At 47.1% G+C, this 12,323-nt stretch overlaps 1 protein-coding gene across 1 annotated transcript in view; it reads right to left on the reverse strand.

The window, feature by feature from the left end:
• TTLL9 (tubulin tyrosine ligase like 9) overlaps window positions 1-12,323 on the reverse strand; it is a 52,780-nt gene that overhangs the window by 5,133 nt on the left and 35,324 nt on the right. The window contains exons 11-14 of the mRNA XM_047771367.1: window positions 6,488-6,546; window positions 5,339-5,535; window positions 3,292-3,405; window positions 1,994-2,118 (exon numbers count right to left, since the gene is read on the reverse strand). Of these exons, the coding sequence (XP_047627323.1) occupies window positions 1,994-2,118; window positions 3,292-3,405; window positions 5,339-5,535; window positions 6,488-6,546 (495 nt within the window). The remainder of the gene's footprint in view (window positions 1-1,993; window positions 2,119-3,291; window positions 3,406-5,338; window positions 5,536-6,487; window positions 6,547-12,323) is intronic.

The following is a 12,323-nucleotide window of genomic DNA, read 5'->3' on the forward strand; positions in this document are numbered from 1 at the left end:
AATGCAAATTTTAAATCTAAAACCTCATCCGTAATCAATGGAATGCGCAGAAAACAAGTCAATGTTTTTACCTATCAAGCTGGCAAAGGATTTTATTGTTGTTGTTTTCAATTCAGAGCTGGTAAATTTGTGTAATCTTTCTAGAAAGCAATTTGACTGTAATGAGTCCCTCCTTTTGACCCAGTAACTCAATTCCTAGGAATCTGTCCTAAAGAAACAGCCAGAGTTTCAGCTGAGATGTATGTGAGAGGAGGTTCTCACAGTATTATTTATACAAGTGCAAAATTGAAATCATGCCAAGGGCTCAATTATATGAGATTGGTTTCATAAATTTGGGAATATTTTGCAGCCGTGGGTAATTTTTTCAACGGGGCCAGCTTGCCAAGCATTCAGGTTTTGCAGATTAGAGTTCAAGTCCCGGCTCACCCCTTATAACCAAGACCATCAGCATGTTATGTAACATCTGGAGACCATTTCCTCATCCTGCAATAAGAAAAGCTGCCTAAAAATGAAATGAGATAACATATATAAAATAGTTAGCCTGGACCTGGCCATAAAGTGGCCAAAAGAGAAGCTCTTGCTAATATCGTTGAATGAGATGGAAAATGCCATGTGGAAAAGTTAGACTCAAGGCTCCAGCCCACTGCCAATTTCGTAAAAGAAAAAGGATGAATATATGCATTTTTGAAAACCTGGAAGGAAATACACCAGATTGTTAAAGATGGTTATGTCTGGATGTTTTTTTATTTCCTTCTTTAGTTTTCAAATATCCTACAATGAGTGTGAAAAAAAAATCTCTTTTTTCCTTTTGCGGCCCCAAGCTCGGCATATGGAAGTTCCTGGGCCAGGGATTGACTCTGAGCCACAGGTGAGCAACGCTGGATCCTTAACCCACTGCTCTGGGCTGGGGTTTGAACCCACACCTCTACAGAGGCAACACTGGATCCTTAACCCACTGTGCCATGGCGGGAACTCTGAAAAATTTTTAGTCAGGGAAATTTTTCACCTTTTAAAAGCCAATTTTTTTTTTTTTTTGTCTTTTGTTGTTGTTGTTGTTGTTGTTGTTGCCATTTCTTGGGCCGCTCCCGTGGCATATGGAGGTTCCCAGGCTAGGGGTCGAAAAGGAGCTGTAGCCACCCGCCTACGCCAGAGCCACAGCAACGCGGGATCCGAGCCACGTCTGCAACCTACACCACAGCTCATGGCAACGCCGGATCGTTAACCCACTGAGCAAGGGCAGAGACCGAACCCGCAACCTCATGGTTCCTAGTCGGATTCGTTAACCACTGCGCCACGACGGGAACTCCTAAAAGCCAATTTTAAAGTCAAGGCCTGAGGTCTTTAATTTCTCTTAACAACATACTATGTTTTTGCTTGTTTGCCACCTCAGCCTTTGAAGTCCACCTCCTAACAGATTAATTAATAATATCTCTATGTGCTGGGGAGTATTTTAGGCATATACTGAGATAGAAAATGTTTAATCTGTTTTACGGATGAGGAACAGAGAGGTTGAGTAGAAAATATTCAATCTGTTTTACAAATGAGGAACGGAGAGCTTGAGTCCCTTGCCCAAGGTCACACAGCTGGTAAACTGTAAATGAAATTATTATTATTTGTCTTTTTAGGGCTGCACCCATGGCATATGGAGGTTCCCAGGCTAGGGGTCCATTCGGAGCTACAGACACCGACCTACACCACAGCTGCAGTAACTCGGGATTTGAGCCACATCTGCGACCTACACCACAGCTCACGGCAATGCTGGATCCTTAACTCAGAGGTCAAACCTGCGTCTTCATGGATACTAGCTGGGGCCAGGGATTGAATCCGCATCCTCATGGATACTAGTCAGGTTCGTTAACCACTGAGCCACGGTGGGAACTCCAATGTCAATCAAATTAAAACAGTCTCACCGCTGTGCCAAGCTACCGCTTAGACTGCTGGGCGGCTCCCATGACTCAAAGCCAGCGCCCACTCCCCACCTGGCCCCACATACCAAGGTGCGTGTTGGTCACAAAGTTCCCCATTCCTGACAAGTCGGGAGCTCCCTCTTCTCTGCTGACAGGGCCATCATTCCACATGAGGTCAAAGCCTCCCACTCGCTTCTCCCGTCCTGTGAGTCTGCATGGGCAGGAGACAGAAACGGTTAATGAAGGTGTGCCTGGTGGGGGCTAATACTCAAGCCAGGTCCCTGACCCCCCCACACCCTCTGGACCCACCCTGTCAGAGTACCTTCTTTTGTCCATCCATTCACCGGCCGTGTCCCAGGCGCCCACACAGGCCTCCCTCAAAAGGGGTCATCCCCCATTTGTTCCCAGACTCCCTCAGTAATGTGCACCTACTTGCATTTTCTGATTTAAAGTCTGCTGTCATTCCCAGACCACAGACTCTATGAAGGCAGGGACTAGATCTGTCGTGCCCTTTACTGTGTCCCCAGTGTCTGGCTCATATCAGAGACTCAAATGATTGTCGAATGAATAAGTGATGCTGCATAGAGTGGGCACTTGAGGTTCTGCCACTTAGCATCCATTTCACCTTCTTTTAGCCTAAGGTTTCCTGGGTTTTTCCTTTGAAAACTAGACTCCCTCTCTCACTCTCCTGGCTCGGGGGGGTTGACACTGCCCTCTGGGAAGTGGGCACAAGACTGGCCTGGTCAATCAGAGCCACAGTGACTGGTTCAGGGATGGGCATGTGACTCAATCCCCACCAATGAGCAATGAGAGTCAGCCCTCAAACTTTCGCTGAAATGATTGGGAAAAAAACTAATGCAGAGGAAAGAGATGAGGAAGAGGAAAGTGAGAACAGACCAACCAACCAACACCGCCTGAGCCATTCCTGAAGCCAAGCTCTGAGTCTTTCCATTATATACACATTGTTATATCAATAAATAGCCTCTTATTGACATTTTATAGACAACTTCTAGATGTTTTACAATAAATTATCCTGGTAAATTAATCTAACAACACTGAGAAGTAGATAGATGTGAAGCCTCCCCTTTTACAGATGAGGAAACTGAGGCCTAGAGAGGTGAAGTGACTGGTTCAGGGTCCCACAGTCAGGAAATGTTGAGGAAATCCTGCTGGACCGAATCTCAGCTCAGAAAGCTGTAGCTGGCACTACGCTGCCCGGACAGGGCTGAGTCCCTGGGCCAGGATCCAACCTCGTGGGGACCTCTCAGTTTCTCCATCTGTAGAATGGGGGGAGGGCAGGGGTGGGCAGAGCCTCCGAGGGCCTGAATTCTCTGTCTTTCTAATGGGAGCCCAGAGAGTCAGGTACGAGGATGCCCTCCCCCACCGGGCCTCCATGTCCACGACATGCAGGGTATCTTCCAGGAGGCAGGTCTTGAGCACGTAGTCCTCCTGGCTGCTGGCTGTCAGGGATGGGGACGCATTGACCTCCAGGAGCCACCTGGGGAGGGAGGGGAGAGGAGGGTCTTAGGTTACCTGGTCCCTGGGGGCCTCAGAATCTCACTGAGGTCAGCTCTCTCTCCACACTTCCATCTGAAGAAAGCTTTCAGTGACTAAAACTTTTGAAAACAACCATCACAAACTTGAAATCCCCACTGGGGCCCTGCGGTGACTTAAATGAGGCAAGTTGGTGAGGCTAAGACGTTGTTGCCCTCGAGCTCGTTACTGCTTTTCCTTCTTCCAAAAGGTCTGTGAGTGCAAGAAAAACTTTCCTTTCCCAGCTCAAGTTTGCCTATAAATGGCAACAGGGCTGCCATGCCCAGGGCTGGGCAGTAGGGGGGGAAGGGCGGAGCCTGTGGTGGGCTGGAAGGAGGCTTCCATGTGTACAAGGGCAGTCGTGGCAGCTCTGGGAGGGAGCTGGCCCTGGGAATGTGAGCCCAGAATTTCGAGATCCTCTGAGTCTTTCAGAATAGCCAAATCCAGATTTTTGTATAAACATCTACCAGTGATCAGACCTGCAGTGTATGTAGCACAGAGAATTCTACCCATAGATTCTGTGATGATCTATGAAGGAAAAGAATCTGAGAGGGAATGGATATGTGTATATGTCTGACTGGATCACTTTGTCGTACAGTGGAAATTATCACAGCCAAACTTTAAAAAAAAGAAGGAAAAAAAAAAAAACAACCAACCGAGGTCCCGTTGTGGCTCAGAAGGTTAAGAACCTGACTAGAATACACGAGCATGCAGGTTTGATCCCTGGCCTTACTCAGTGGCTTACGGATCCGGCATTGCCGCAAACTGTGGCATAAGATGCAGCTGCGGCTCAGATCCGGTGTTACTGTGGCTGTGGTGTAGGCTGGCAGCTGCGGCTCAGATCTGGTATTGCTGTGGCTGTGGCCTGCAGCTGCAGCTCTAATTTGACCCCTAGCCTGGGAACTTCCATATGCCCAGGTAGTGCCTTTAAAAAAAAAGGAAGGAAGGAAGGAAGAAAAAAGAAAACCAACAAACCAAACACAAACATTCTGAAAGCCAAACTCAAAGTGTCTGCAGGCCAAAAGCAGTCCAAGGGCCTCCAGCCTTTGAACTCTTGCTTTGTGCAACCCTGTCATTTTACAGACAGGAACCTGGGGCACAGACAGGGGGAGGGCTCACCCAGCAAGGCCGTGGGCAACTAGGGCCTCCTTTCCACTATCTTCTGCCTCCTGCCAAGCCTGTTCCTCCCATCGACGTCCACTTTAATGCCTATGGCACATCTTGCATCCCAGGGGCAAAGGAGAGAGATCTGCTGGTGCTGGGCCCCTGTTTTTTCTTGAACTTGGGTCCAACTTAGGTTTTTCTCAACGGCTCCTACACCTGGCTCCGAAAGCCCCTCAGCAGATGTACAGTGACCCTGGGGGGGTAGTTGGGTCCAGGAGCCACTGTGCTGGTGGGAGCAGCTCAGCCCAGGAACGTGGACACTGAGCCTGGCTTGGCCTTGACTTATTTAACTGCATGACCTCAAGCTGCCTGGACAACCCCACTGGGCTTCTGTGCCCTGTTATATCGGGTGAGGGCCATCACTGTGTCCCCTGCCAGCTCAGGCTTGTTCTGCTCATCTGCCCAATCTCCTCGTGGGCACTGTGGGAGGGTACCAAATTCTCGACAGGGATCCGCATGGTAACAGTAGGCCCGTACATGGCACTTGGCATCCTCAAAGCACCAGGACTAACAGAGGGAAGGCTTCTTGCCTGGAATGAGGATGGTGGGGGGGGATCTTTGCTGCAGCAGGTGCTTAGGAAAGGCCTCGGTGCCAGGCATGGGGCTCCACGCCTCATTTCAAGCCTCTAGGCACAGGGACCACTTTCGAGGCAGGCAAGCTGAGGTGCAGAGAAAGGACGTGTGTCCAGCTAGGAAGCAGCAGAGCTGAGGTCACACCCCAGCAGGCCACTCACGGCTTGAGGTCCTGGTCGATGAGGATGTCATAGCCATAGAGTTCAAAGCAGTGCTTGTCGCTGATGATCACCTTCTGCACGCTCTGCAGGCTCCTGATGAAGATGTTGTCCATGTCGCTGAAGAGCGTCTCCACGGCCTCGGGCCCGTGCTTGGACGCCAGGTACTGCCGGAAGCGCTGCAGCATCCACTTGCAGCCCTGGGGCCCCCATAGCCGGGTTGGGAGAGGGAGCCTCCGTCACCCCGGACCTGGCCTGCCAGGACCCTCACTTACTGTCAGCACAGCCCTTAGGTTTGGACAAGAGGGTCCCAGCCCTGATCCTGTGATTAAGAGAAGCCCCCGTGGGGCCCTCCCTGGGGAGCCGAGATTCTGCAGGCCCAAGGGGACGCATCCACACAGAGCCTGCGCCTCTCTCTCTAGAGCATGGCCTGGCTAGCCACCCCACCTCTCTGGAAGTCCCTGCCCGAGTGTCCCGCACAGGCCTCTTCCCTGGGCCTGCCCTCCTGACGACAGACTGCACTGGCCAGGTGTGCACCCCAAGGCTCAAGGAATGACCAACAGGTTGCCGTCTTGGGTGAGTGTATGCGTGTGTGCATGCGTGTGTGTGTGTGTGTGTGTATACGTTTGCAGGAGGCCCCCACGGTGTGGGGTGGAGCTGGGGACCATCTCTCCCTGTGCTCCTCTGTTCTGGCTTTTAACTCTGAGAAACCTGAGTGTCCTAAACATGAACCTGGCCTTACAGCTGAAAGAAAGAGAGAGAGAGAGGGAGGGAGGAAGGAAGAAAGATGATAGATAACAGATGATGGATGATAAATAGATACATAATAGATGATAAATAGATAATAGATGATAGATGATAAATAGAAAATAGATGATAGATAATAGATGATAAATGGATGGATAGAGATAAAGAGTCTAAAATATAAGAAGATACAACACATTTTGTTAAAGCCTCTGATAGTTTGATTTGTAACTTTTAAATACTTAGACGCAGGCTGTGTGGGCCTCTATTTGTACTCTTGCCCTGGGCCCTGAAATGGGGTGATCCGACCTGGCTGGAGAACTGTCCTGGGCTCCCTGGCACCTCGCGTCCCCACTCAGCCCAGGTCCGGGAGGTTGTACCTGGAGGGCGGAAGCCCAGCTTCCTCACCTTCTTTGGGTGGTAGTCAGGAGATGTCTTTTGCACGGCGACGTTGGTGAGGTGAACATCTAGCAGAGGTTCGTGGTCAAGGGCCAGAGCAGACAAGAAGGGTGAGTCCTGCTCCATGAGACCCCCAGGGAGCAAACTGCGACCCTTGCTTGGGACTCAATGGGGGGCAGGCTGCAAAGCAGCCCAGCGGTCATGTGGTGGGGGAGGGCTTTGGAGTAAGATGGGCTCAAGTCCAAATCATGCCATCTGTCTTTACTGGCTGTGGGCGCTCTGAACCTGTTTCTCCAGCTATTAAGTAGCGACACAGGGTAGTATATCAACCTCCCAGGTGAGCTGGAAGATCAGATAAGAGGCTGTGTAGAAACACCTCGTACAGTGCCCAGCATGGCTGATATTATTAGATTAGGGTTTTTCCACTCAAGAGGAGAGAATCCTTTCTGACAAGTAGAGCGACCAAGTAGAGACATTCTGAGGACATTCTGAGCTCTCCATCACTAGGGGGCCTCAGGCTGGGTGGCCACTTTGTGGCACTATCAGAGAAGTGACCCAGCACTGGGGTGGGGTCAAGATGGCCTTTGAAGTCCCAGCGCCGAGAGTCTGCCTTATGGTAGCATCGCCATCAGCAGCACGTTGCCACTTACGGATGCTTACCCGATCATCTCATTTGTCCCCCAATCATTCCCATCTCACAGAAGAGACCGTCCAGCCTCAGAGAAGTTAAGAGTAGCCCCTCATGGTACATTCCCCCTGCCCCCGCATGGCTAAGCAAGAGGGATCCCCCGACCTCGTGAAGTGACAAGAAGTAGCTTGCTGAAGACTTGCTGGGATACTTCATAGCAGGGGAGGTAGAGGCCCTAGGTCACTGACCCAAGTCTAAGTCCCCTAAAATGTATGTTTCTCCATGTTTGTGGCATCTCAGACAAGGCGGTGTGGCTTCAGCCTCTCCAGAGAAGGTGAGTGTCCTCATTAAGCACTGTTTTCCTAGAAGGTCTTCTTCAGAGCTTTGCGACAACTTTTTTCCCTCGCATTTGTCTGAGAGTTTTTCTGCCTTACTTCCGAAAGAAGAAGCACATAACAAACCACTAAATAGGAAGAGAGCCCTTACATTTCTGGTCAATCGATTTTCAAAAAGGGTGCCAAGGAGTTCCTGTTGTGACTCAGTGGGTTAAGAAGGACATAGTGTCCCTGAGGATGTGGGTTCGATCCCTGGCCTCACTCAGTGGGTTAAGGATCTAGCATTGCTGCAAGATGTGGGGTACACATGCAGCTTGGATCCGGTGTTGCTGTGACTGTGGCTAGACCACAGCCACAGCAGCTCTGATTAGACCCCTAGCCCTGGAACTTCCATATGCCGTAGGTGAGGCCACAAAAAGGAAAAGAGTGCCAAGGCAATTCAGTGGCAGGAAGCATAGACTTTTCAACAAATGGGGTGGGGATGCCTGGATATCATGTGTGAAATATTGAAATTAAACCCTTTCCTCACACCATGGACAGAAATTAACTCCTCATGGACCATGGGACCGAAATACAAAAGCCAAAACTATAAAGCGCTTAGAGTAAAATTTGGAATAAGTCTTTGTCACTTTGTGTTAGGCAGAGCTTCTTATAGGTGACACCAAAAACACGGGTGACAAAGGAAAAGGTAAATTTAAAACTTCTGTGCTTCAAAGACATTATGAAGAAAATGAAAATATGGGGCAAGAAGATTTTTAGGGCAGTGAAAATACTCTGTATGATACAGTAATGATGGATACATGTCATTACACATTTATCCAAGCCCATGTAAACTATGGACTTGGGGTGCTTATGTTGTATTAATGTAGGTTCATCAATTGCAGCAGATTTACCACTCTGGGGATTGGTGTTGATAACGGGGGAGGCTATGTGTGTGTGGGCACAGGGCCTGGGGTCTGTGGAAAATCTCTGTACCCTCTTCTCAGTTTTGCTGTGAACCTAAAACTGTTCTAAAAAAAAAAATGCCCTATAAAAAAAAAAAAAGGACAAACCACAGAATGAAAGAAAATATTTGTAAATCATGTATCTGATAAGAGAGCAGTATTAAAAATACATTTAGGGAGTTTCCATTGTGGCTCAGCAGGTTAAGAACTCAACTAGTATCCATGAGGATGCGGGTTCAATCCCTGGCCTCGCTTAGTGGGTTAAGGATCCGGCATTGCTGCAAGCTGCAGCATAGCATAGGTCACAGATGCAGCTTGGATCTGGCGTCACTGTAGGCCGGCAGTTGAAGCTCCGATTCGACCCCCAGCCAGGGAACTTCCAAATGCTACAGGTTCGGCCATAAGACAGACAAACAAACAGACAAACACACAAAAACATTAAGAAACTCACAACTCAACAATAAAAAAGACAACCCAATAAAAAAATGGGCAAAGACTTTGAGTAGAAATTTTTCCAAAGATTTACAAATGGCCAAGAAGCCCACGAAAAAGATGCTTAATATCATTCACTACCAGGAAAACGCAAATTGAAACCACTTCACATCGACTAGGGTGGCTAAAATAAAAAAGGACAGATAATAACAAGTGTTGAAGAGGATGTGGAGCAAATGGAAATCTCATACCATGCTGGTGGGACTGTAAAACAGTGCGGAGCTTTGGGTAATAGCCTACTGGGTCCTCAAAATGTCAAATATAGAATTACTATGTGACCAGCAATTCCACTCCTAGGATATACCCAAGAGAAATGAAAACATATATTCACACAAAAACCTGTACACAGTATTCACGGCAGCATTATTCCTAACAGTCAAAAAGTGGAAATAACCCAAATGTGCATTAACCAACAATGGATAAATAAAATGTGCTATATCCATACAATGGAATATTGCTTGGCAATAAAAAGGAATGACATACCGATACATGTGACCACATGGTTGAACTTTGAAAGCGTTATGCTTAATAAAAGAAAAAAAGATACAAAAGACCACATGTTGTATGAATCCATTTATGTGAAATGTCCAGAACAGGCAAATAGAGAGAGACGAAAGTGGTTGATAGAGCTGGGAGGGGGGATTGCAGGGAAATGGGAAATGACACCTAATGAGTACGGGCTATCTTTTAGGGGATGGTGAAAATGTTCTCAAGCCGATTGTGGTGATGGGCAAGTGGCGATGATAAGAACCACTGGGTTATATGCTTTAACTGGTGAACGATGCGCTATGTGACTATGTCGCAATACAACGGTTTTTTAAAAAAGAGAAAAGGAGGATGTCCAGACCAAGGAAGCTACTGGCTTGAAGAGGGGAACTCGCTCCTTCGGATGGAGGAAGGACCCACATTTCTCCTCCCCACAGGCAAATGCCTGTGGGGAGGAGAAACCGGGGACTTTCCTAGTTTCGGAGAAGCAGCGGATAAAAGAGGAGACTGGGTGACTTGGTCTGCTGACCTCAGAGCCTCCTCTCTCCACAGATGGACCTGAAACCAAGTTCCAATGGATCAAAGAGCTAAGTGGCAAAAAGAAAACTCAGTGTGAGCAAACAACTGAACCAGTCCCTAGTTAAGTGGAACTGATGAGCTGTGAAAACTTCGGGGGGTAAAGAATTTTCTTAGCTTAGCAACGATGGCAGAAATCACAGAGGAAATCAGTGGACACAGCCAACTCTATGAAAAGGAAATTAAGCAGACGTCAAGGCAAAAATGAATGGCGGACATGATCAGAGAAGAGATTTGTAATGAATATGACAGGCTAACGTTTTGTCACAAGACGATTCTGCATGAATTGTTAACAATAAAATTTTATGACACTAATAGATAAATAGATAAAGGATAGGAAAACATGAAAGAGAAAATATCACTCTAAAAGACCATCTGGGAATGTGCCCAAAGTGTCTAGTAATAAGAGATACACAATTGTAAAGGGATGTAAATGGGGGGGAAATGCAAATTGGAAGAGATGCAAGTTCTAAGACAAGAATCTGCTTCCCCATCAAGTCAGTTGCATTTTTAAAATCTTTTTATTAAAAAACAAATGACCAAAAAACTCAGAATTCCTGTCAAGGCTCAGCGATAATGAATCCGACTAGCATCCATGAGAACTCGGGTTTGATCCCTGGCCCGGCTCAGTGGGTTAGGGGATCCGGGGTTGCTGTGAACTGTAGTGTAGGTCGCAGAGGCAGCTCTGATTTGACCCCTAGCCTGGGAACATCCATAGGCCGTGGGCTTGGCCAAAAAAAAAGAAAGAAAGAAAGAAAACCCACAGAATAGTTATAAGAATAGTATAATGAATGTCCATATATGCTCCACCTACATGTGCCCCCTGTTTCAGAAACATCCTATTAAATAGATTGGCCCCAGTACTGGGCATCTGGGGTGAAATGGGACCTGTCAATGGCAGGGTGAAAACATAAATCTTCCAGAGAGCAATCCGGGAGTTCCTGTTGAGGCTCAGTGGTTAACGAACCCAACTAGCATTCATGAGGACTTGGGTGGGATCCCTGGACTGGCTCACCAGGTTAACAATCTGGCGTTGCCATGAGCTGTGGTATAGGTCGCAGATGCGGCTTGGATCCTGCATTGCTGTGGCTGTGGCGTAGGCCAGCAGCTGTAGCTCCAATTCAACCCCTAGCCTGGGAACCTCCATATACCTACCCGAGGTGCAGCCCTAAAGAGGCCAAAAAACAAAAACAAAAACAAAACAGAGAGCAATCTGGCCTCATGGCCTTAACACAGTGTTTATGCTTCTGTGACATCATACAAAGAAAGAAAATGTTTACTGTAGTAAAAGATTTGTGTAAAAATGTTTCTTTGCAGCATTAAATTCCATAATAGGAAGAAACTGACTACTTTCCAATGCCTGCTGCCCAGAGGACTAGTAAACTAGTTAATCTACTCATTAGATTTGTATGCTTTGTAACTAAAAAAAAAATGTTTATAAGGAAAATACTTTTGTAATGGTCAGGGAAAAAGAAGTTTTATTTATGCAATGGGATCGCTCATATATAAAAGGCAAAACAACAAGAAAAAAATCTGGGAAGAAATACATCAAGAGTTAGTAGTTATTCCTAGAGAAGTGTGACTAGAAAAGGTTTTTTTTCCTCCCCCCCTTGTACATTTCTGCATTTTCTGATTTGTCTTTAAAGAGCTATACTGCGGTGTACTTTTATTACAAAGCCCAGGTCCTTTAAATGTTCCATTGTCTTTATTATGAAAGTAATGCCTATCAGTTGTAAGAACAACCCATAATATAGAGAAATGTGTGAAGCTGAAAATAAGTGTTTCCTGGAGTTCCTGTCGTGGCTCAGTGGTTAAAGAATCCAACTTGGAACCATGAGGTTTCGGGTTTGATCCCTGGCCTCTCTCAGTAGGTTAAGGATCTGGAGTTGCCGTGAGCTGTGGTGTAGGTCGCAGACATACCTCGGATCCAGCGTTGCTGTGGCTCTGGTGTAGGCCTGTGGCTACTGCTCCGATTCGACCCCTAGCCTGGGCACCTCCATATGCTGCAGAAGCAGTCCTAGAAATGGCAAAAAGACAAAAAAAGAAAAAAGAAAAAAAAAGAAAGAAAGTGTTTCCTGACCTGATTCTAATCCTCTGCATTTTTCAGAGTTAATAGATGGGTGACTATCCTTTCACACTTTCTTCTAAACAGGAACACACTTCCCTCAAAGCAAAAATGGGCTTATAAGCATCCTAGTTCTATCACAGATACATTTCCATGACATCCCAACACACCTTGTTGTATTCAACAGCGACTCGGGGTCATTCATGGAAATGCTTTCTATTCATCTCACTGACTCTCCAGGGTGGGTTAAGCTGTTTCTGCTTGTTTACTATTACAATGTTGCAGTGAATATTTTTGTATTTGGGTATAGGCATGTATA

Source organism: Phacochoerus africanus, chromosome 3, assembly GCF_016906955.1.
Source record: "Phacochoerus africanus isolate WHEZ1 chromosome 3, ROS_Pafr_v1, whole genome shotgun sequence".
Classification (NCBI taxonomy): Eukaryota; Metazoa; Chordata; class Mammalia; order Artiodactyla; family Suidae; genus Phacochoerus; species Phacochoerus africanus.